General features: G+C 38.9%; 1 protein-coding gene across 1 annotated transcript in view; it reads left to right on the top strand.

Moving 5' to 3' along the window:
* spon1b (spondin 1b) overlaps nt 1-25979 on the top strand; it is a 131287-nt gene that overhangs the window by 96205 nt on the left and 9103 nt on the right. Inside the window, exons 7-12 of the mRNA XM_014413055.2 lie at nt 496-560; nt 3293-3494; nt 8246-8386; nt 10407-10482; nt 13320-13502; nt 24631-24801. Of these exons, the coding sequence (XP_014268541.1) occupies nt 496-560; nt 3293-3494; nt 8246-8386; nt 10407-10482; nt 13320-13502; nt 24631-24801 (838 nt within the window). The remainder of the gene's footprint in view (nt 1-495; nt 561-3292; nt 3495-8245; nt 8387-10406; nt 10483-13319; nt 13503-24630; nt 24802-25979) is intronic.

Genomic DNA, 25979 nt, shown 5'->3' on the forward strand with positions numbered 1-25979 from the left:
AGAAAACACAATAAAGGCTCTTATTAAAGCAGAAAGGGCACATTTCGACTTTCCAATTCAGTTCTAATCAAGTGCTGCGCCACACTAAATTCATCATTTGTCTTCCTGCTTTTGGCTGAATAATTGGATGAGATGCATTATGATAGATAATGTGTTGCGCGGTCCATAAAGTGGCCATAATGCTACCGAGAGACTATAGAGAGTGGTGGGTGCTGCGCAGAGTATAAAGTGTGGCTCTGTGCTAGAATGACAGACAGCTATTATAAGACAGCATCGAGTCATTTTGTCCTGATAAGACACACTTTGTCCAGGCTCTTAAGCCTTTGAAAAGTGGAATACGCTTTGCTGTCCTTGGATGGGAGTACTCACCCTCAGTCATGTCAATTTGTCAATTTTGTCCTTTTCTCTTTCAATGTTTCTTTTTTGTCCCTTTACAGTCATCCATTTAGTGACAAATGACTTCTTGTAAATGTCTCTCTATCTTTCGCTCTGCAGGGAGATGAAGTACTGACCGTCATTAAAACGAAGGCTCAGTGGCCTGCGTGGCAGCCTCTCAACCTGTAAGTATATCTACAGTGTCAGTTTTGCTCAAGGGTGAGGTGCATCTTGGAAAGATGTGGTTGGAAATATTGAAAATTTAAATTGAACCTGTGAAACATCAGCCATAAAATCAAATTCTTGATTAAAGTTTTTATTTTACTTTATTATTACCTAATTATTTGTGTATTATTTATTATTTACCTTAACATTGTATTAGCTGACAAAATGATAAAAAAAGAACCCCAATCAGAGACCTTGGGTATCCTGAACATAGTTATTGACTTTTAAACCTTTTTTGTTAATCTGGGTTAATATGACGTTTGACTCTTCTTCTCTACAAAATAGACAGATGGAGCGCTTCAGACACAATAGGCGATATAAAGAAGGTCAAACAATTTAAAAACAATAAGCAACACTGGTTGCAAATAAGAGAACAGTGTTGCAGAAAATTCTTAATCTTTTGAGTTTACAAGTGAACATATTTATTTTACTGTTTGTGTGAAAGCTGAACGTTGGAGTGGAAAATTCGAAACTTGAACATTGATTATAGGCTATTTGATTCATTCAATTCAAAACAGTGGAAATCAATTTAGTTCTTCACTCGATCAAAGTGAAATTAATTGTATTTATTGTTTTTTTTTTTCTTCTTGCTGATAGATGGCCTACCTTTAGTTAATAGCAGTGTAGAATGAAAGCAGCAACTTTGGACCAAGCGAAAACAAAACAAGAGGACGCTGCTAATAAAGTTGCACAATTACACAGTGAATTTGCATTTATTATTATATTTACAAAATACAGCACCACAGTTTTTGCCTTGGTCGTATCATTTTATTTTGTTGTATTTATCTGCGACACCATAAAGGCCGGTCCGTGAAAATATTGTCTGACATTAAACCGATTGGGGACTGCTGCTCTAGAGGACTGAAAGTCTTTTTGCAGCCACAGGTATCGCCACCTGGTGGCCAATAAAAGGCTGTCAGGTTTTAGCCACTTCCATGTTGGCTTCACCTTTGAACCAGAAGCTCCATCCATCCTTTATACCATCTGTTTGTGACTCATACAGTTTGCCCTGCTGCAAGGTTCCATTTGTGTTGATACTAATGTGTGGCTTACCAGGTAGCATGTGTATTCCTTCACCAGGAAATATATACTTATCTTACAACATGTCCCCAGGAAAGAAAGCAGTGAAAATGTGGTGCTTGGAGCTGATATTAAGCCAAAATTGGGACTGGGTTATGTGTTTACCGTTATTTATCATGTTGAGTTAGCCAAGTTTAAAGGGAGTCTCCATTAGGAGACAAATCTCACTAGCCCATTAATCTCACTTCCTCGTACATTATACGTGCAGTATTTGCTAGGGAACATTTAACCAGACATAATAGTGCCGTTTGCATGTTTTTTTTCCTGAATGTAAAATGTTGTCCCCATGTTTATGTATCTTTGGCTTGGCCAACTCCGGCCACTGTTGTTGGTAGGTGCACCGTTGTTTTGCAGGGCAGTTTGCATCTCCTGTAGTTGAAATGCCTGGTTTTGTAAATTTATAAAAATATGTTACTTTCTAGGCCCTAAATCAATCTGTCCAATTGAAAAGATTGTTCCTTCAAGCCAAAATTATTTTAAAGTGTCTGTTTTGTAAAGCATAAAATAATCTGTCTGGTTTGAAGCAACGCAGCAAAGAATTAGTTTTTATTGATTTACTTCTTTGTCTTCAAAAGACAAAGCGGAACGAGATTCATATTTCTGTCTTTGTTACTGATTACCAGGTGGCAATTTCAAGACATCGTGACCTCTCCGCAAATGACAAAAAAACGAAAGCTAATCTTCCTGATGAGCAGTATTAAATTCTTAATTTGCAGGATAAGTATCTAAACGTTGGCTAAAAGTTTCATTTCTGACACACTCAGTGAACTTTGTATTATAATTAAAATTCAGATACTATTGTAATGTAATGCATACATTTTAATAAACATACTCGTAATTGTTTTATGACGGTTTTCTTTATGCGCCTCTCCAAAGCCAGGCTCACTTGAATAGTTCCACACTCTGGCATCCTGTGCTCTCTTTGGAATTAGTTCAAGAGCAATTAGAAACTTATCACAATTGTAGCCCTCAGCACTGCATGAGCATGAACACACGCACACGCATACACACACTAATGTACTGTATCTTTCACTAAACATCTGTTTAATTACCCCTCCTAGCGTTGTCTGTCATTTGCGATATATTGTGCCACTATTATATTTACTAATGAGAACATTCGCACACATGCTTGCACAGCTATACCTCCACACACTCACTGGGCGTCTGAAGCATTGGCTCATTTTGTTGTATTTTGTTTGCAGACTTGTCAGGTGATTCTGAAATATTTGTGTTTGCACATATGTCTCTGCTAATACATGATAATTAAGAAGATTTGTTTTGTCTTTTTAAAAGAAAGTTCAAATTGCTTACTTTATTGTAATCAGAGTAGCTTTAGTGCTTTCACTACCGTTTGGACTTGCAAAGCGAATATGTAATGATGAGCAATTTTCAGTCGCTAATTGGACATTTTAGAGCCTCAATTATCGAGCAATTAGCAGTGCAGCATAGATCAGAGGTCATGACATCAAAACTGGCTGTTTTTCACTGAAACTGCAACAGCTGAATGTTGGATATAATGATGAGATTATTATGCTCTGCCATTACAGTAGTACTTAGGATATGCTTTGAATTATTTACCTTCTGTGATTTCTTTCTCCACCACCATTCCTAGGCGAGCAGCTCCCTCAGCAGAGTTTTCCGTAGACCGGACACGTCACCTGATGTCCTTCCTCACCATGCTCGGGCCCAGCCCAGACTGGAATGTGGGGCTGTCAGGAGAGGACCTCTGTACCAAGGAGTGTGGCTGGGTCCAGAGACTGGAGACAGACCTCATCCCGTGGGATGCAGGCACTGACAGTGGCGTCACATATGAGGTGGTGTATCCTGATTCTACAAGTGTGATCTTTGCTGTTGGTTAGCAAGATCACATAAAAGGTGCCAGGCTAAAGTTAATAACTGTTGATGCAAATGCAAACTCAAAGCTCTTTATACAACTTGCCTCATTCTCCCATTCATACAAGCACTTTTTCTATGTAAGTGTATCTCACATTTGCAAACATTCAACTTGGGAATAGTATGTTTCCCAGGGATATTTGATCGACCCGCCAACGTTACGATAAGCAAGTGATTTGCTCTACCTCCTGAGTGACATCCACCCCCGATTGAGGTGATTTCATCCCATGAAAATTTTCTGAGTATCTGGATCATTTTCGCTAAAATTGTGAAATAAGGCATTGGCCTTGGTTGAAAACACTCTCGGAGAACCTTTCTATTTATTTCAAACGTTTTTGCCACTAGAAGACACCTGTAAAGTGCGACAGGCAGAAGAGGCGTCGAAGATTTGTCACAGTTTAACTAAACTGCCACAGGAATCATTAAGGAATTATGGGACAATTAGCTTTAAGAAATATGCCTTTTTATGTAGCATCAAATGCTCAACATCAGCTCGTGCAGGAGGGAAAATGTGGCAGATCAATCTTTAACTTTTCTTTAATCAACATGGGGTCCAGCATGTAGGCTCCACTCTTAGCACGCTGCACCTCCAGCAGACAAGCTTGTGGCATACCTCTAGACATGGTGTAATACTCCATGATGTTCTGACCAGACCAAATATTTACATATATTTTTAACACCAGATCAGATGGACTACGCAGTATAATATCTTCAAGTGAATTCTAAGAGATAAAACTGTTTATTGCCTGTTATTAGAAGGTTTAGTGCTGTGCGGCTGTGCTGGCATTAAACAGAATTTATAGCAAATTGTCTCATCACATCACAGCACTCTCGACTTTCACCTGTCTGTTACTCTGAGAGACTTCTTTAGTTTTCTTCATTTTTGGAATGAAAGGTGCTCATCCATATTAACCCACCGTTTGGAGACTAAAGGGATTTATTTATAGTTTACAAGCTCATGAATAAGCAAGGAGCTTACCCTGCAGAGTGGAAGTGGTAAATACCTTTCAAAAACCTCACTTACATAGAACCAGTCCTCTTTCAACTCACGTCTGTTACTTTGTAAACATGGAAGTGTTTCTTCTTAGTCTTTTATCACATAGTCTCTACCTAAGCGCTCTAACTGACACTGACACTCACATTCATATAATTCAAGGTTTTTGTCTGTATATGCACGTGTATTCGAAGTTATAAAATTAGGGACATTAATAAAAGTGTCGTCAATTTACTCACCATTTTCAAAAGGAAGTATACACAAAGTATACAGTTTCCTCATTAAAAACATGTAACTTTGAGCAGTAGTGAGCTATTTTTGTAACCATGTTCTTTTATTCTGTGTATGAGTCAGCCTTTGTATAAAATGTGGGCTATAACACAAGTAATATATGTAACTATGCATTGCCTAGACCCTGCTGTTTTGTTTTTTTTTTGTCCTTAAATGGCACACATTCCAAGCCGATAATGTCTTCTTGGGTAAAAACAATGTATTGTTGTAAAAGTTTTACTACGAGATAATGAATGCATCGTCCTGTACATCAGACATTGAATTCCTGCCACCCACATGCAGACATATGGAGGAACGTAGTCTTCCAGACACTTTCTCATAAACTATACAAAAAATTTTTTTCAACCAAAATGTAAGAAGAAAATGGTTTTCTTTTTACATTTTGGTCTTAGTTAGATAATCCAGTGGACATGTAGGAGAAAGTAAGCAGGGAAATGACGTTAAGCAGATGGAAGAAAGCTATTCAGTTTAGCAAATGCGAGGATAATATGAATTCAACCAGTAACCAAGGCAACAGAGTCTTTTGTACATGGTCATTTAATAAGCCAACATTGCCAAGCTTGAACTTGATACATTATATTTAAAAGAAAAATCCCCTCTCGCTCCTGCAGGCGGTCTATCCTTTAAGCTCGGGTCCTCTGCCAGAGGCCTGGGAGCTTGAGGGTCCTGCGCAGTGTCTTTGCTGTTCCTACGACTGCGCTCTTCTGGACAGAGATCTCGGATGTTGTTCTTGAGATCTGGTAGAGCCACTTGCCTAGCTTGGGAGTCGCTCACCTAGCGCTCCGATTACCACTGGGACGACTGTTACCTTCACTGAATCGATGTCTCGTTCACTCCTGGCATACAGCTTGATGTCATCCATGTAGAGGAGGTGGCCTACGATTGCATCATTCCACAGTCAGTATCCGTAGCCAGTCTTGTTAATGATCTCATACGGGTTCAGGCCTATGCAGAACAGCAGTGGGGGCTGAGCATCTCCTTGGTAGATCCCGGACTTAATGCTGACTTGTGCTACGGGCTTGAAGTTGGCCTCTAATGTTGTACGCCACATCCCCATTGAGTTCCTGATGAAGGCTCTTAGGGTCCTGTTGATCTTGTACAGTTCTAGGCATTCCAGGATCCAGGTGTGGGGCATTGAGTCATAGGCCTTCTTGTAATCAATCCAGGCAGTGCACAGGTTGGTCAGTCAGTGTTTTGCTCCTCTGGTATTCTTGCCAATTCCTTTCTGTGCCCTGCTCATGTATTGTAGCCATGTGCCTGATCATTGTCCCGATTTGTGATTGAGGTGTGAGAAAAACAACCAATGATTTTATTAAACACACGTGTGGGAAGAAATACACCATCACAATCCTCAGCATAAATCCCCACTAGAAAGCATACTTAAAATGTTTCATATGTCAGGGTGTCACACCCCCTCTTGCGTTAAGCAGATACATAACATGCATAAGTTACAGTAACCACAATTCTTTTGTTGACAACCTTTAGCCACTATGATGCCTGACAGGAGCTGCCATGTGGTACTGAGGTAGGTTTTTGGCTGAACCATGTCAGGGCCTGGTGCTGTCCAACTCTTCCTGCCTTTCTTGGATGTCTGCCACTGTGATGGTTACTGGACCCTGTTCAGGGAGGTTGCTGCTGTAGCATTTGTGTTGTACCTCATCAATCTCCAGCTGTGAGAGCAGTTCCTTCTTCCTAATGTTGGAACACTGAGCTACTAGATGTTTTGCCGTCAATCTGGATCCTGGGTGTCTAAGATTCCATAGGTCACTCATGCTATTCATGTAACCCGTTCCTCTCGGATTACTTGTGTAGTAAAATTCCAACAGCACCCTATTTTCATCTCTTACCCACCTATGCCATCTTGTTCCAGAAGCGCACTTCTCATCAGGGTGTCCTGATTCCTCAACACCTGACGCGGACCTTGTTAATCTGGGCGACATCCAAGCCAATATGGACCTGTACTGGATATAATATATGTATAACTATATCAAAGTGGAGATTTTTTTTATGGCTCTAATTCCTATAACCTTTGAATTAAAAGTAAAGCTTAAATCATTTCCTGTTAATTTTAACATCTTCTGTGGTGGCAATAAACAACTCTAACATGTAGATGTGCACCTGCAAAGCTCTGCATAGCTCCAACACAGCGCCAAAGCGTCACCATGCTAGAGTTATGAAGAGAATCATTAACACTATTGCAGTGGAGATGTGAGTGTAACTTTGTACCTCCTCTAATGGCTTATTTACTGGTGCTGAATATATTAAAATACATCAAAACAGGACGGTGTTAACTTGAGAGAACACAGAGAATAATTCATTATTGTTACATGTTTTTATCTCCTCACTGAACATGGCAACACATGCTATGACACACACATACCTGGAAACAAAGTATCTCCTATTAAGGGTCTGTTTGAATGGATATAAATGATGCATGGTGAGATCAAACAGAAATGAAGCTGTAGACCAGGTGGTTTATGGGAAAATCTGCGACTCGATAAGATCTTTCACGCCTTTTTTACTTCCCCACCTCTCCATTTTGGAACAGAATGGAAAATCAAAATCAAAAAGCTATTGTGTTGCTATTCATTTTTTAAATTATTCTACTATGAATAAGCCACTTCTGTATTGTTTGTTTCACTCAAGAAGAATTATGTTGTTCCCGTTTTAAACGCCTGTTTCACAGACATGCATTCACAATAGGCCGCTATTGGATTAGTATTCTTGTCCCACAAGTAATTGCCATGCCCTAAATATTTGCTGTTTAACTTTAATTACTCTAACCATTCCTCAGTGGAGGACTGGGACTCTCTTCTTTCTGGCATTTTGGATGCACAATATAGGAGAGCAGATGTTTTCCTCTAGGACACCATCTCTTCTTAGACCAAGTGCTTTGCTCAATCCTAATATGGGAGAGTGTGAATAGCTCTCTTTCAGTTCACGACCCGTTCTTTAGCCATTGCATATTATTTGGACACGTCCGCTTTCCCCTGATTGTTAAAGAGCCGTCAGAGCTGATTCACCTTTAGATTCACGTTGAAACTCTGTGACATCTACCTAGGGAGATAAAAGTGAAAAGTAAGAGCCCTTTGATTGGGATTTCAGTATAGCAGGTCTGCCTTTAGTTGGGCGATAGCATCTGTCTAGTTTTGCTATGGTGGAATATTTTTGCCCAGAGAGATTACTAAAAGCATAAAAGAGGGATGCAGCAATCTATATAATGTTTAAACCAATAAAACATCTAAAACATAATAGAAATTAATATCATTAGGTTTGTCAGCGTGTACATGTATTTTATCACTTATAATATAAATGCTTTATTATTTTTTATAGTTCATGTTAAACACCTTATAAGCTCATCGACACCCTTTCTTCTGCCTCTTTTAGTCACCAAACAAGCCCACCGTTCCTCAGGAGAAGATCCGACCTCTGACCAGTTTGGACCACCTCCAGAGCCCGTTCTATGACCCAGAGGGCGGAGCAATCACCCCTGTGGCCAGGGTAGTGGTGGAACGCATTGCTAGAAAGGTAAAAATTTCATCTGTGTGAATGTGTTTAGGGCTTCAAATAAACACAACTATACATTGCAGCTTTTTACTGTGGTGAGACCTTAAAGGGACCGATTCTTACACTGTTGTTTAATATAAAAATTTGGCAGAAACAGATGCCTGTTAGGTGAGGGCTGTGTGCGGACAGGGATAGGACCCAAGGTGCAGACTCCCGAGACAGATGTGAACTCAAAACCGCTTTAATGTTAAACTCAAATATAACATGACTGGAAACAATCAAAATAAACTAACACCGGAGGACTGACAGAACACACAGCTTGGTAAACGGTAGATCGCGACACTGACATAGAGAAACACAGGGCTTAAGTACACAGAGGGAGCAATCAGGGAATGGGTAACAGGAGGGAAACACAGCTGGGGCAAATCAGAACTGACGAGACAAAAGGAAGCGTAAACTGAACACACAGAGACCTTCAAAGTAAAACAGGAAACACATAACACAGACTCACATGCAGGCACTACAGAGGGAACAGAGACGTGGGACCAGGACAGACACAAACACTGACTGAACACGGGGATATAGGAACTAAGGATACACAGAGACGCGAACTAGACAAGGGGATACAGGTGATAGGGGAGACAGAGCAACTAAAGAAGACAGAGACATAAACCATAAGACAGAACTTAAAGAAACCAAAGACTAAAAAGTATAAATAATATAATAAACTCAAATACCCTGGGTCAACGACCCAGGCATCCTAACAATGCCAATAGCGATTTTGACTTTGGCTCTTATCTATTTTACATGTACTATTTTACGTGTACTATTTTACGTGTACTATTTTATGTGTACTTTCACGCCTAACTTATTTCATGTTGAAATAAGGGAAATTTGAATCCCAACCACAAATAAAGGCACACAGTTTAATTCATAGGAAATTATGTGAAATTCTACTGTGGTTGATGCCTTTGCTGTAGATCAGGGGTGTCAAACTCAAATACACAGTGGGCCAAAATTCAAAACTGGAACAAAGTCGCGGGCTAACATTAATATTTATTGAAAAAAAAAATCTCCCTCCAGATATAAGAATGAATCTTTTCTTATGGACTCAAATAAGTTTTGCTGGAAAACTGAATATGGAACAAACAAAGCTTAATACTAAACAATATAAATATTAGCTGTATAATACCAGTAGGCCAGCTCTAATAGTAATTTGGTGTGGCTTCGCGGGCCAAATGTAATTAGGCTGCGGGCCAAATTTGGCCCGCGGGCCAGAGTTTGACACCTGCTGTAGATGGTTAAACTTTAAAGTTAACATAAAAAAAGTTTTGAATCTGACTAATAAAAATGCCAGTCACACACACACACAGCCATCAGTGAGCTTTTTATGTTAATTGTGGGATTTGTTAGAATCTGAGTTTGTGTTGTAATAATGGTTAGCAAAGCCAGTGAAGGTCAGCAGATGACAAACCTGCTTGCAAATTAGCTCACCAGCACAGGTACTAGTCTTGCCTCATGTGACCCATGCAGTTTTTCCACTGCTTTTTGAAGTATCATAAAGCATCTTTACATTCCCATGCAAAGATACTTCACTGCAGTGAAGATACTGAAGTATCTATGCATGACAATTAAAATTATCCCTAATTACAGGGACCTTTGCTGGACCTTGTTTTAGCTCCTTTTCCCTCCCTTTAGGCCAACCTTTTTCCTGATTGGCTGGCCCTCATAAACAAAAGATTTCAGGAGTAGGTGGGCGGCTGTAAGTGTGAGATCTCACTGAGATCATAGAGAGCCAACTGTAGAAAAACTTTTTGAAATGAAGTTCTTTGAAGTAATTTATTATTTAAAATTCATATAGTACGTACATACACAGCAGAAAAAAGGGTAAATGAATAAGCGGTCTGCCTTAAATTAGTGTTATTCATCCTATGTTAAACTACTATTTTTAACTTCAGAAATAAAGTCTCAAAGTCACGCTTTGTCAACATGCTTTTGATAGTGTTTAAGTGTGTGGTCACATCTTTCCTCGTGTGCACAGGGGGAGCAGTGTAATGTGGTCCCCGACACCATAGATGACATAGTAGCAGATATCGGACAAGAGGAGAAGGAGACAGGTAAACACACACTCACATACATTCTTTCCTAATTAAAGTTGTTCAGGGAAAGACCCCAAACAAGACATAGTAGATTACCTGAGAGCCTCAGTGTTTAACTAATTATTCAAACCCCATGATTATAAGATATTGCATTCCTGTGCTTTGAACTTGCCTCTTTGTTCGCAAAACTTTTACTTTAACTATTAAACCTTGTTCCTGGCAAAATGAGCAGCCACAATAGGGATTCAGTGTCTTCAGATTATCAAGGACGCACGCACAGCTCATTACAGACACAACTGGTATCATCTGAGACTCAGATGGAAGGTCACACAGTCATAACACACATCTGCCAGGGCTTTGTCTCCACCCTGCTGTGTGCAGGTGGGCGCCCCACAGCTCCTGACCCCCACAGTTGCGTCTGGAGCAAGCCCTGCCCTTATCAAACATACCTGATATTCTGTGATGCAGCAGAGATGCTTTCAGTCTGGACACTGATGGCTGAGGCTCTGCACATGAAAGCTGTTTGTGAGAGTTAACTGTTTGGCATAAAGTCATAAGACGTTCATTATGACGGTTATGACAGTAGTTCTATTTTTATTCAACCATTAAACTTTATAGAAAAGACAGTTATGTGAAAAAGTTTTCACAGGACTCTGTTGCGTCTTCTACAAATTGTTAAGAAGGAGAATTAAGATGATAAGTAGAAGCAAGGTGTTGCTATTTAAATCAACCTGATCACGAGGTTTGCCTTCCTCTGTAAAAGCACAGGTTTTTGTTTTAATTCAGACTCTACAGGACTCAGTCTGGATGTTAAATCTTAAAGTTCATGATAGTAGGAAAAAGAAACATCAGCATCTGGACAAACCACAAGCCTTTTGTAACAATGTCCTTTGGACAGATGAGACCAAAGTAGAGATATTTGGCCAGAATGCACAGCACCACGTTTGGAGCAACCCAAACACATCATTTCAGCAGAAATGTTTAGTATCAACTGTCAGCACGGTGGTGGAGGGGTGATGATTTGAGCTTCTTTTGTAACCACACGACCTGGGCAGCTTGCAGTCATTGAACTATAAATTCCTCTGGACGCCAAAGTATTCCAGAGTCAAATATGAGGCCATCGGTCCAACAGCTTGTTCCAAACAGGACAATGATCCCAGACACAGCAGCAAATTTACAACACAATAGCTGACAAAGAATTCAATTACCCAATCGAAGTCCAGACCTAAATTGAAGTGCTGTGATGGTACACAGATGCCTGTGGTACCTGTCATGTTTGGGTCAAATCTAATAGATTTACAAATTAAAACACTCATAAATATTGTGTTTTACGTCTGATTGCCTCAAGGCCTTATGACATCCTGCACACTTTGCACTTGAACATTTAAAAAAGTGATGATCACCCCCCTTTTGTTGAATTTTGAGTGTTTTAATCAACCTTGTTGCATCTGTGGTGTTCATAGGAAATGAATGGGAACTGAACGACCAAATGAAAGACCCACTGAACTGAATTTGGTGGTGAAAAATGTTTGTTATGCTAATTTAAGAGCTATTAAAACAAACTGGTCAAATTTGACCGGACCACTAAAGTAAGGGGTGGGGACCACAACTGAGAGGTTGTCCCCAGTCCACCTCTGTCCCAGTCCACATCAAATGACTGACTCAACTTTGTAAAGAAGAGTGGGCCAAAATTTCTCCTCAACGATGTGAGAGACTAATAAAAGTTGTATAAAAAAATGACTTCCACTTTCAAATTTGAGATGCCCGTCAATCAAAATGAGATCTAGATGAATGGCTGCACGGAGGGTGTTTCTTTTTTTCCACCCAGTGTACAGTTATTAAGGAGGAAATTACAGAAAGGAGGCTGTAAATATGTTTTCAGTGCTGTTTTAAATGGCAGTCTGTAAGGACTGACACATGTTTGTAGACACTGAAGCAGTTTTTCAGATCCAGAGGTTACTGCCTGCTGTAACCTGTTTTTTAAATCCTGTTTTTTAATGGTTTAACGGTTTTTAGCCCATATATGGGTTGTCGCATGACATTGTTTATGCTGCACGTAGATGTTTTAGCCTATTTCTACTAGAAGTGGCTTTGAGAAGAGGGAAGGTTTTTGCCCACACAGCAGAATTCTGCCACCTAATGAATGTCTTCCTCAGTCAGTCATGAGCCATTTGCTTCTTTCCCCTCCTCTGTTCCGCTACCTGTCCTCGCTTTCTCCCTTATCTCTGCATGAGATGACACTACAGAGACGAGTATCTATTTGGGCTGATCCCCCAGGTCCACCTGAAGCTTTGACGCTTTCGCTTACACATCAGCTCAACGCTCCTCTTACCTTCCGCTTAGTGTTGGCAGTTCCTTTCTTCCCTCATTCTCCTGTCATTACACTTTATCCCAGAGAATTGGACCCACTCACGTTTGTCTCTGTGGCCTGGCAGTATATTCTCTCTCGCCTCTCGTCTCATTTTCTCTGCCTTTCTGAAGCCCTGAGGGAGCATTATTAATTGAAGCCAGTACCCCTGCTACTTCTTATAGCTCTGCTATCACTGATAATTGGACAGGACATTCACAAATCACACTCCTCTCCAGCTTCTCCCTTCAGCTCCTTTCTCTCCCCCTCAGATGTCACTTTGTGGCCTCTTGTGGTCGACTACCTGTGGTAATCACCTTTGGATGCAGTTTTTATACAATCAATGTCAGTGCAGTCCCTCATCCCTCACCCCTCCCACTGCATGTGACAAATGACTTCAGCAACTTTGCTGGAGTGAAAGGGAAAATTAAGTTTTGCAAAAGAAAATTTATTTGCTGAAAAAAATGAAATTATTCTTCTCCCAGTCATCCCGATCTTTCTCTCGTAGATGACACACCTGAGACGTGCATCTACTCAGGATGGTCTCCCTGGTCAGCTTGTAGCAGCTCTACATGTGAAAAAGGTCGCCGGATGAGACAAAGGATGCTGAAGGCCCAGCTGGATCTCAGCGTGCCGTGTCCCCACACTCAAGATTTCCAGCCCTGCATGGGCCCAGGATGCAGCAGAGAGGGTAAACACACACACACAGACACACACAGGTATTATTTGACAGATAACTCATGCAAATACACTCTGCAGTTTTTAAATGGCAGTTTCATTTATTAAGGGAAGAACATTATTCAAGCCTACCTGGCTCTGTGTGATAAAAGTAATTTGTTAACTCATGAATTAAATGTGACTAACCACTTTTTTCTTACTTTCACTAGCTGCACCTAAGACTGATTACTGTCACTTGAACCGAATCTAACAAAGTAAAGTAGGTTAAAAAGAATCCCTAAAAGCAACACATAATACCACAATCGAAAGAAACAGCTGAGAATATTTAAGTTTGAGATGTAGTGCTCAAGTTTTCTTGTGGTTTCTCTGAGCACCGCTCCGACCTTGGAGTGAATTTGCAAGGACGTGAATACCTGGGAAGATTGTAGCATTGCGTCAACACACCCTTAAATTCTTCACACCAGCAAACTGCAAAAGCTTTAGCTTTTATAGAGATCATCACACTTACTGATGATCAGTTAATCAGGCGCATTTGATTAGCAGCACCTGGCTGCTACTTAATACTACTTTATAGTAGTTTCATTCTATGGCCCAGAATAGATTACATAAAAGTTTTAAATTGATTTGCATGTCATTAAGTGAAATAAGATCCCCAAGCAAAGCATAACTAGTAAATAGGGATGGGTATCGCTTAGGTTTTATCTGATACCAGTACCAAACCGGTACTTTTGAAACAGTGCCGGTGGTTAAATGGTGCTCGAACCGGTGCTTAAAGAATGGAGAACACAAACTTTGTTCTAAAACGTCTTATGTTTAGCTGTTTTTTTGTAAAAAGATAACAATGTTAGCCTTTTCTGCAGCTAGAGGGCACATATTGTATCACTCTTGGCTGGAAGCAGTGCTTAAACAATGGAAAAAACACAAACTTTGTCCAAAAACCTCTCATGTTTAGCTGTTTTCCACTTTTTCTTTGGTCATTTTAGCCTTTTTGGCCAGGGTGAAGGGAGTATCTGCCATCAAACAAGAAGACAGCCGCATGTAACTTCGATGGTGTTTGCTAGTTCACCTTACATACATTAATGTAATAACGTGGTTAGCCTACTCAACGTAAATTACACAGAACAACATTAAGCTACTCACTCAGAGAAGAACGGCTGCTGCTGCCATCATCATCCGTCATCATTTCTGCTACACTGGCAGGGCTAGGGGCCAGGACTCTACTCTTCGGGTTCTTGGGGGATGTTGCTAACTCCGGGTCCGATAACAGGCACCACACCAGCAGTAGGTACGGCGCATTTCTCGGCTTTAAAAAAAAAAACCGCTATGCGTTGCCAGGTGTTTCATCAGTTACCTCCTTTGCACAGTATCACAGTATCAGCTTAAAGCACTTGTTGCAGGCTGCAGAGTTTGCATCTTTTGCTGTGAAGTACAGCCAGACTTTTGACCACTTCGCCTTGGGCATTTTTAATCTGTAGCTCTGCTCTAAAAGAACCTACGCACCGGGGCCCGCCTACTATACTTGGAAACGTAAAATGATTGGCTAGAATCTGAAGTGTATCACAGCTCAGGAAAAAAAAGCACCGAAATAAAGCACTGAAATGTGCGCTGCTTTTCGGTCTGGTTACTACCGTTTATGTCAGAACCGGTGCCATAATGGCACCGGATACCGGTACCCATCCCTACTAGCAAATGGTGGCAGGAAACCAGGAGGGGTTCTGGCACACTCCTCTTTATAGAAGGTCTCTAAATCTTTTATGTTGCTTCAGCTCTCTCTACAGATTGTCCATAGGATTGAGGGCTGTTGAAGTTTTGTCTGCATTAATAATGGAGGCTTTAGAAGAGATTAAGATTTCGCAGCCAGATTTATTTCAGTAAATATTGGGTGACTGTAGCTCAGGAGCAGGTCAAATACTGATTGGAAGCTTGGTGGTTCGATCCCTGGCTCCTCCAGTCTGCATGTCAAGTGTCCTTGGGCAAGATACTAACCCCAAGTTGCTCTCCGATGCATCCATCGGACTGTGAATGTGTGCGAATGTTGTTAGAAAAGCACTCAGTTTAGAGACAGTACTTGTGTGATTGGGTGAATGTGGCATGTTGTATACAGCACTTTGTGCACTCCGGGAGAGTAAAAAAGCGCTATATAAGAATCAGTCCATTTAAATAATATTTATACAGTTGTGTAGAAGGACCTCTAATAACCCTGACAAAATGCAAATGCACATCATTTTTCATCTTCCTTATTAAATTTAAAGTAACTGCTTTTGAATTCCTTCTTAGGACGGCCAAAAGAGAAGATTTTTACCTACTAAAGAGCCCTGATTCTACAATTCTACAAATAACATTATAAAAATGATCTAAAATACAAATTCAGAAGTAAAAAAAAGATGTCCTTCACAGTGTGGAAAATAGACATTTATTTCATTTATTTGTTTTCTCCTACTGTAAAAGTTAAGAGCAACTCTTGAGTGGCACTAATTTAGATTTCTTTAATGTCTTTAAATTGTGACACCATTACTTTTAATTAAATACCTTCTTATACAGTAAATTAGGCATTTTAATTAAACATCGTCCATCTGTTTTTGACACGTCTGCCCACATGCTGTGACAGCAGAATAATTAAATGTCTATATTCTTTCCAAACACATGCAGCACACGTCAAAACAAGCTTAAATTGTTCTGTTAAAGCTAATAAGAACAACTGGAGGACTGTTTAAGTATCTGTGCAACACAACTAAATGAACTCCCTCTTAAAAATGTGCTTTTAGAGTTTTGGACTTCTGGCTTCCAGTATGATCTTGTTATTGGTCCTTTAAGCCAGTACAACAGAAACAAAAGATTTAAAAAATTAAAAAACATTTCTGTTATATAATGTCTGTTTATTTTTGTGTTTATTGTTATATTCTCGACCCTTGTTTCATTTCAAAAAGGTACGTTATTATGACTAGTAAGTTTGCCACAAGCCAAATCAGCATTGTTTGTGTCTTCCTGCTGCCCCCTAGTGTAAAATAAATTAAAAGTTGCTGTTAATTCCTTGAGTGACATAAATCGGCTCAAATCTCAGTTTCAATCTGATCTTCAACTAAATGTACTACTGCAGTGAACACATTCACAAATCCTTTAAGCATCTTTTAACCAAGTTATCAACATAAATTACGATCTGTAATAATAAATAAATATAAATTTGTCAGGTGTTAAGATCCCCAGTATGTAAAATGGCACTAATAATGCTGATAGTGTATTTATAAGGCCAAATGGTATTTAGTTTGCGACTTTCTTGGGTCCAAAAGTTTGAATAGAGATTTCAGGTTAACCACAATTTTGAAATTTCATTCAGTTGTTAAAATTATTAAAATTTATTAAAGATGCTAAAGTGTAATTTTTGAACTCTGATTAATCACTAAATCACTAAAATTCCAAAAATGTTAGGACACTGTGTAAAAAGTAACTATAAAGAATTCAACGATTAAAGTCCAAACTGTACTCACAAAAGAACAAATATTTAAACTGAGACATTTACTTATGTCATAAAATATATTGGTTTATTTTGAATTTTATGACCGCAACATGTCTCCAAAGTTGGGATACGGAAACAGTGTAAATGAAAATGTAAGTGGTACTGAAAACCAACTCATTAGCTTAACTGGCAACAGGTCAGTAACATGACTGGGTGTAAAAAGAGCATCTCAGAGAGGCAGTTTCTTCTTTGCTTTATGCACATCCACATTGTGCCTTTGCAGATGGTCAAGCTGCCAATCAGTGCTGAAAGGTATATACAGGTTTTAGAGGATATGCTCCCATCCAGACATCATTTACATGGATGTCTGTGTGTATTTCAGCCAGAATGAAAACTACGACAAAGAAGACTCAGTGCTGTTGAAAAGCTAGAATCCTGTATCAGAAAAGAATGAACTGTTGCTAACTGTGGTTAAACAGTTAGCAGGTGTTTTCTTGACATTTTACACAGGTTGTATAACCAGAGTTATATTCATTGATGTTAAATTGTTAAGCATTTTCAACCTGTGCTCTACGACAGCAATAATCAAAGCAGCCAACACTCACTTGTCTTCTGCACCCAGAGGAAAGCTGGGGAGTGCTGAACTGTTTTTTACCTCACTCTGCTCCACATCATCAAACCTTAGCAAAACCAGTATGTTGGCATGGTTACACATCAGTGCCCCCTTAAAATGGTAATGCCAGATAGATAAGTTGGTTTCTCGTGGCTGGTTTGGAAAAATAAATCTCATGTCCGATGGAATAGAAATTGTAATGTAAGTGACTGAATGTATAACTAACATGACAACAACCATTTTTAAAAATGCTTCAACAAACTAATGAGTCTCTTCTCTTCACAATTTCAAATTCAGTCTGTTAAAAAAGCTCATCACACTATTCAAAGATTAGCTTTAGCAGGAAGTTTTTGTATTCTGTAAAGGTGTCCTGACCTAAAAAACACAAGTGAAATGCATTTGTGTTCCCCTGAAGAGAGGGCAGAGACCTCACTACAGGAAACCTGGACACTACACCACCTGGGCTCATTGCTTTTTCTCTTTGCCATTAAGCCGAGTCATCATTTCACAGCTACGACATTGACTACTCTGGCTCTCAGTCTCATTACTGAAATGTTCAGCTTGTTTCAAGTGGACCTAAACCTAAACTTAATAGCGACGAAGTTAAAAATATAATAATACACAAACAATAATTACAGAAATTAACAGAGCAACGACACGTGGAATGTCACAGTCACAAATTGTACTAAATGAATCAAAACACAATTTTGTAATATTGCATTAAAAAAAGTTTGCATTTCCTGTGTCCTAATCCTTTTAGAGTTTGAGACATTAAAATCGGATCAACAAGAGGGGCAATCAGTGAACCCTCGAAATAAGCAGATTAAAGCTTCGCTATTTATCTTATTCCAAAAACAAACCGCACTCAGTGACTCTGGGTGGTTCATTGTGGCTTAAACCAATTGAATTTTGTTCCCTTGGTTATATTTCACAGCCCGGTGAAATTATTTTCTACCTAAATTCCATTGTGACAGTTTAGGTTATTGTTATGAGGGATTACTGTGCGCTTATGGAAGGAAACAGGTGGCACCTTTGTCATTAAAAAGTGAATATACAGAGCTCCAGGTAGTAGTATTGAGACATTTAAAGACTGGATAGAAGAAACATTTATTGAAATAGCTCGCAAAAAAGTTTTCATTTGTGGAGACTTCAATATTGATTTGCTAAACCCAAATAAACATAAAACCACTGAGGAATTTATAAACACTGTATGAATCTATTCCCTAAAATTACTAGACCTACCAGGATTACATCACATTGTGCAACTCTCATAGACAACATTTTTGCAAATGACATTGAAAATAAGACTGTAAGTGGACTCCTGATTAACGACATAAGTGACCATCTTCCAATTTTTACAATCTATGATAGGAATTACAAGATCAATAAAATGGACAGTAAAAAAGAGTACAGACGAGTAAGAACAGAAGAAAGAATGAATGCATTTAAAAAAGATTTATTGAAGGAAAACTGGGGTGAAGTATATCAGGAACAGGACGTTAATAGTGCTTATAATAAATTCCTTAGAATATTTACATTACTGTACAATACCAACTGTCCAATAAAGCAATATAGTAGGAAACAGAAATATATGGACTGTCCATGGATAACAAAAGGTCTGCAAAATGCATGTATAAAGAAAAATGCTCTATACAGAGAGTTCTTAAGAACGAGAAGTAAAGATGCTGAAATCAGATACAAAAGATATAAAAATAGGTTAACTAATATACTTAGATTTAGTAAAAAGGAATACTATATGAAGCAATTAGATATGAAATAATAATAAAAGATTATGGGAAATCCTGACCAGTGTTATAAAATGTGGGACTGGACAAAAGAACTATCCCAAGTATTTCATTTGTAATGACCATGAAGAATACAATATGGATGTTGTGGCAAATAGTCTCAATGAATTCTTTGTAACTGCTGGACCAAATTTAGCAAGAACAATCACTCATCCTGGGAAAGCACAGGAAAAACCCGATACACTGATTGACAGAAATCCATATTCTATGTTTCTCACAGCCGTTGATGAAAATGAAGTTCTTGAAATTGTCAAAAAATGTAAAAATCACAAATCTTTGGATTGTAATGATATTGATATGATAGTGGTTAAAAGAGTCATTGAGGCTATTATAAAACCATTTACATACATCTGTAATTTATCATTTCAAACTGGTCGATTTCCAGACAGAATGAAAATAACAAAAGTTATACCTCTATACAAATCTGGAAACAAACACCATTTCACAAACTACAGGCCTGTCTCTTTAGAATCAGAATCAGAATCAGAATACTTTATTGATCCCTGGGGGAAATTATTTTTTGTTACAGTGCTCCATTTTAAACCAGCATTAAGACAAGACAGACAATACGCTAACTAAGAATAGTACAATATATACATATATATACATACATACATACATAAGTCACTTATAAATAAATATTTGGAAAAGAAACATGTGTAGTTGTTGCAGCAAACAGTGTGTTAAGTGGATGCGTTGTACAGGGAGATGGCCACAGGCAGGAATGATTTCCTGTGTCGTTCAGTGGTGCTTTTCGGTAATCTCAGTCTCTCACTGAACGAGCTCCTGTGACTGACCAACATGTCATGGAGTGGGTGGGAGGTGTTATCCAACATTGTCTTTATCTTGGACAGCATCTGCCTCTCCGACACCACCTTGAGGGAGTCCAGCTCCATCCCCACAACATTGCTGGCCTTACGGATCAGTTTATTAAGTCTGTTGGCATCTGCGACCCTCAGCCTGCTCCCCCAGCATGCAACAGCATAGAGGATCGCACTGGCCACCACAGACTCAATTTACTACCTCAATTCTCAAAAGTTCTTGAAAAACTGTTTAAAAACAGACTGGAAAAATTTATAGATAAACATAAACTACTCACTGAGAGTCAGTACGGATTCAGATCAAGCAGATCAACATCATCGGCACTATTAGATTCAATAGAATACATCACAAATTCCATAGACAAAAAGCAATATGTGGCTGGGTTATTCATAGACTTGACAAAGGCATTTGACACTATAGATCATGATATATTAATAAGAAAACTGGAACGTTATGGTGTCAGAGGGGTAGTTTTAGATTGGGTCCGGAGTTATTTAAGTGACAGAAAGCAGTTTGTGAAAATAAATGGTGGTTGCTCCTTATGTATGGACATTGCTTGTGGTGTACCCCAAGGGTCAGTTTTGGGTCCAAAATTCTTCAACTTGTACATTAACGACATCTGTAAAGTGTCCAAAGTATTAAAAGTGGTTCTCTTTGCTGACGATACAAACATTTTTTGCTCTGGTGATGATCTGCAGAATTTATTGGAGGATATGACTAATGAAATAAGTAAAGTGAAGTTCTGGCTTGATAAAAACAAATTATCATTAAATTTGAATAAATCTAAACTTATGTTATTTGGAAATAGTAGTTTAAATACAAATGCAAAGATTCAAATAAATGGTGTTGATATTGAAAGAGTCAGTGAAAATAAATTTCTGGGGGTAATAATAGATGAAAAACTTAACTGGAGAGCTCACGTAAGATATATTCATTCCAAAGTATCACGAAGCATTGCAGTACTAAACAAGGCAAAACAGGTATTCGACAGAACATCACTTCATATTCTCTACTGTTCACTGGTTTCACCATACTTAAGCTATTGTGCAGAGGTCTGGGGCAATAACTATAAAACCACATTACATTCACTTTTTACTCTTCAAAAGAAAGCAATTCGAATCATCCACAATGCAGGTTATAGGGAACATACAAACTCACTATTTTTGCAGTCTGAAATATTGAAAATTGACGATATAGTGAAATTCCAAACAGCACAAATTCTATTCAAAGCAAAAAATAAAGAACTGCCAGGTAATATTCAGAGTATGTTTTTTTTGAAAGAAGGAAGTTATAATTTAAGGGGTTTTTGTAACTTCAAAACAATGAAGGTACGTACTACAAGAAAAGGCTTTTGTGTTTCTGTTCAAGGAGTGAAACTATGGAACAAACTGAATATGGAATTAAAGCAATGTCCAAACATAAAACTGTTCAAAAAGAGTTATAAAAATATGATCTTCTCGATCTATAAAGAAAAGGAAAATATTTAAATTAAGTGAATGTCTCTATTTAAAAACAAACAAACAAAAAATTCATGATGTGATATTATAGTATATAGTATATCAGAAATCTGTTCACTATTTTTATTACAAATTATATCAGTAAGGAAGCTGACTAAATATTCACTGATAATTTATGGGACAGGGGTGGGATTAAATAAGTGTATACTTCTTCCCACTCCCTTTCAACATGTAAATTAATCAGAATGTTTTTTTGTATGTAATTTGTATAGTATATTTTTTTTTCTCTCATTTCTTTTCTAAATGTACTTGTATATTGTTCACATGTTGAAATAAATTACCAATCAATCAATCAATCAATCTCCAGCTAGCTACTATGAAAGCTCCATTTGAGAAAAAGGCCACGCATATCTGAAGATATGTTTATATAGTTTCATCAAGGGAATATGTGACAAAATACAGGAAATCCCTAATCACACAGAGTAAACACTGGTAATTGGATACCCTAATTACTTCACTCAAACATAAAAGATTATGTGGATCAGGTCTTGGTGCCGGATGGCCTGCTGCATCCAGGATACTTAAATCAGGATTTGATTGTGTTTATCTCTAAAAGAAATCAAAGCACCGTGCTTTCAATCTTATGTTAAAGCTAATAAGAGCAAGTGGAGGATTGTGTATGTGCGGGAAGCCAATTATCAGTCTGACACAAAGGGAGGGCCCACACACACAAACATATTTACTAAGCTGGCAGTTCACGCTAATCTAGGTTATCAAATTACTTTCAACTTTTTCCACATTTCTTTCCTCCTACTCTGTTTCTCTTTCTTCTTGCCAAATGAGAAACTTTTTCGTCTGATTTCAGTCAGAGTTGATGGACCTTTGCTTAAAAAAAATGACAGCAAGCACACAAACGAGCAGAAAACTTCGGAAGTTTGCTTTTACCCGTTTTTCGGTGAAGTTGTCAGTTTGGAACAAATACTGGGAGGCAGTAAAGTCAGCGCCTGTCTGCTCCCCACCCACCTCCTCGCTCTTCTTCTTTTGCTCCCAGGATGTCTACAAGGCCTCAAACTAGTGAAGCTCCAGCTGTTCAAGGCTCAACAAGCCTCTAACACACACATGCACACACTTCCACCCCTCACTATTCCTCTTATTGATTACCAGCCAGCAACATGGATAGCTTTTTGTTCCTGAGCGCCTCTCCTTTGTTTTCATTTAGCGCTCCGTTAGTGTGCAGTGGGAGATGGATAATTGCAGGGTTCATGCTGGGGCTGGATAGAGGCCGCCTCCAAGGGTGATTAATATTCCTGGGAAATATTTTGGCTCTCTAGAGGCCTCATCCAAGCTTCAAATACCTGTATCTTTTATTAATGATTCACTTCGCTCTGCTTTATTAGGCCACCTCTGATAAGTAACACTATTCTCAGTTTGGTAGGAGGCTTATACATTTCCAAAAAGAAGAAAAAAAGAAAAACCCATGCTAAGTTGCTTGAAGTTCATTCGCTCCTTCTTTTAAAAAAATTCTTACAAAACGATCTCTTTGTATCTGACTCCCTTTTGTCACTTTTGATTCACTGTCTTAGTCGCTATTCTCAGAAGAGGTGTTGGAACAAGATGGCTCATACAGCGTCTCTCTGTAAGTGAAGAACAGGGAGATCCCGAAGCACCATTCTGGCTAATAGTGATAAAATATACCAGAGTGGAACCTTGTTAAGTTCGAGAAGCTGCAGTTCACTTTTCAGCTGATACACAGCGAGGTCATACATATTGACTTCCACTCCCTGAAGGCCCCTGCTGTGAATAAGACTGTCCCTCAGGCAACTCGCCTTATTAAAAGAGAGTTAAGGCAGTGTCCGAGGAAGGGCTTTTTTAAAAGTGACACTTTCAACTCTGAGATGACTGAACAGTCTGAAACCTAAGCAGCTGTGGGGGGATTCTGGTTTGGTGTGTAGAGAGAGAATCCTGTGACTCAAGTGCTCCTGTATGGATTCTTTTTGATGAGGACCTCTTGACTGAGATAGTGAAGCTGAAATAGCTCACTTGGGAGAGTGCTAGACTGAAGATCTGAAGGTCCCATTCCAATACTGGGTTTTAGCAGCAGAAAGGCTGCTTCTGCAGAAGGCACAGGTGGGACAATAAAACACGTTTCCTATTGAAATTACTTTTCTTTGCATGCAAATGTTGGGAATTTTTGAGTCTTTTTTCCGCAATGGTTTAAATCTTCTAGGATAAAATGTAAAACATCTAAAGAAGCTGACATTTCAAAAGCATCTTCTGAAAAAATGAAATGCAGTGATTTGTGTAAAATTTAGGAGAGCTATTCCTGAACTTAAAAAGAAATTACACAAAAGCTTGTCTAAGAGAATTCAGGCTGTGACAAAGAATAAAGGCACTCATATCAGATACTGACTAAACTTATTAGAATTATACAAACTCTGGTTTTGCCTTATATACAGTATCTCCATGTATGTTTGTAAGTTTTCAATCAATAGGTTTTTCCATTTCCCCAAAGGTGGGTAAGGTGAGCTGCTTGTTATTGTTTTAGTGTTAATATACAGATAATTTAGCTTTTAGGCTCCGTTGATCTCATTCCAGTAACCAGCTGTGCTTTGCAGCGGCTGATATCAGCTACCTCACTGTCATACAGGCACAGGACAGCATGGTGGCTTTTTGTTTTCATGGCTGCCACTTGTAAGTCAGCAGATTTAAATAAGGACTCTCTTTAAAATTTAAAAAACTGATTTCCAAAAATCTGACCTTTAACCTCTCCATGTCTCTTTTGAAACAAGGAATGTTCACAAGGAAAAGTATTTTGGCGACAGTGTATGTTTTATGACGTCTTGTGGAAACAGACTTCCAGAGTGTTACTTTTATACTGCATACACTGCGCACAAATTACAACACTGAATTTTGCTCAATTACAAATGCTGGTGTTTACTCAGTAAGAAAAACAAGTTGGTGGTCGTCTGCTTTCTCTTCCTGCTGGACAGAGCCCTCGACGTGCATGATGTCAGAGTGGATCAGCTGGTCGGCCTGCAGCGTGTCCTGCGGGATGGGGATGAGGTCTCGAGAGCGATATGTCAAACAGTATCCCGAGGACGGCTCGCTCTGCCAGCTCAACACTGAGGAGACAGAGAAGTGTGTTGTCAACGATGAATGCTGTGAGTCTGTTTTTTCTCCCGTATGAACAGATTGACCCAACCAACCAAATTAACAATGCCTTTAATTTGAGCCAGCTGCTACATTTCTTTTTCGCACAGAGTTTAATGTAGCCTGTCGTCTTTAAATTAGAGCATCTAATTTCACCGTGTTTAATATGCAAAATAGTCCAACCAAAAAAAGAAAAAACGTTGTCAAAGAAGCATAAAAGAACAAAGTGAAAAAATAATGACATAAATGAAATAAATAATGCACATTTAATTGGTGAATAAGGTGTATTTCATGGCCGTAACATAGTTTAGAACACATGTATTTATGCTCCTAATAAAAACATGAAAGTAGCAGCGAAGTTACTTCAGCAATTTTATCTGGATGTTAGCATTAACATGCACTGGTGCCAGAAAATGTGTGTAGCTGATAAGGAAGTTGTTCCTATAGAGCCGATATAAGGTTGCCAGATCGTATCTGTTGGGTAGGATATATGTGATTTTTCTCTGAGGGCATTCAGGCAGCCATTTCTGATATCCATTTTGAAACAGAGTGGGGGGACTGGACTTCTCTTAATGCAGTGCACTTTCTGCAAACATCCATCTGTCCATCTATCCATCCATTATCTACTGCAAATCCAGGACTAGGTCATGGGGCAGCGTTCTAAGCAGAGATGCCAGACTCCCTCTCCTCACCAACACCTCCAGATCACCTGGGGGATGTCAGTGGTTGCATTACACCTACTTTACACACCAAGAAATGTTCTCCAACTCTCACTTTGGGTTACAAATGTAATAACATAAGTAAAGTCACTTACATTTTTACATAAAAACAGGTTTTAGAAGTAGTAAAAAGTAAAAATGATGTGTTTTGTAGTCTAGGAGGAGTCTGACTGGCTCAGATCTCTGAGATCAACAGACAGAGGAAGCTTTTTATAATTCCCCCTGTAGTGTGGCTGAAGAGTGTGTAACTTGATAAACAGTAATAGCAACAGAGGTTATGAGCTAACTGACCCACATGGATGCCTTTTGTGCCTGAGTCTTGTTACACTGTCCATGCCAGTGGCTTCATTGCCGTAGTGTCTGTTGCTTCTTTGTAGTTTGATAGGAGTCGATATTGCACTATTTGTGATCATCTTTGTTTGTGATGTTTTTATTGAATTCATGAGAGACACGCTGAGCAGATATGGCTA

The sequence above is a fragment of the Maylandia zebra genome, linkage group LG7 (assembly GCF_041146795.1).
Source record: "Maylandia zebra isolate NMK-2024a linkage group LG7, Mzebra_GT3a, whole genome shotgun sequence".
NCBI classification, from domain to species: domain Eukaryota; kingdom Metazoa; phylum Chordata; class Actinopteri; order Cichliformes; family Cichlidae; genus Maylandia; species Maylandia zebra.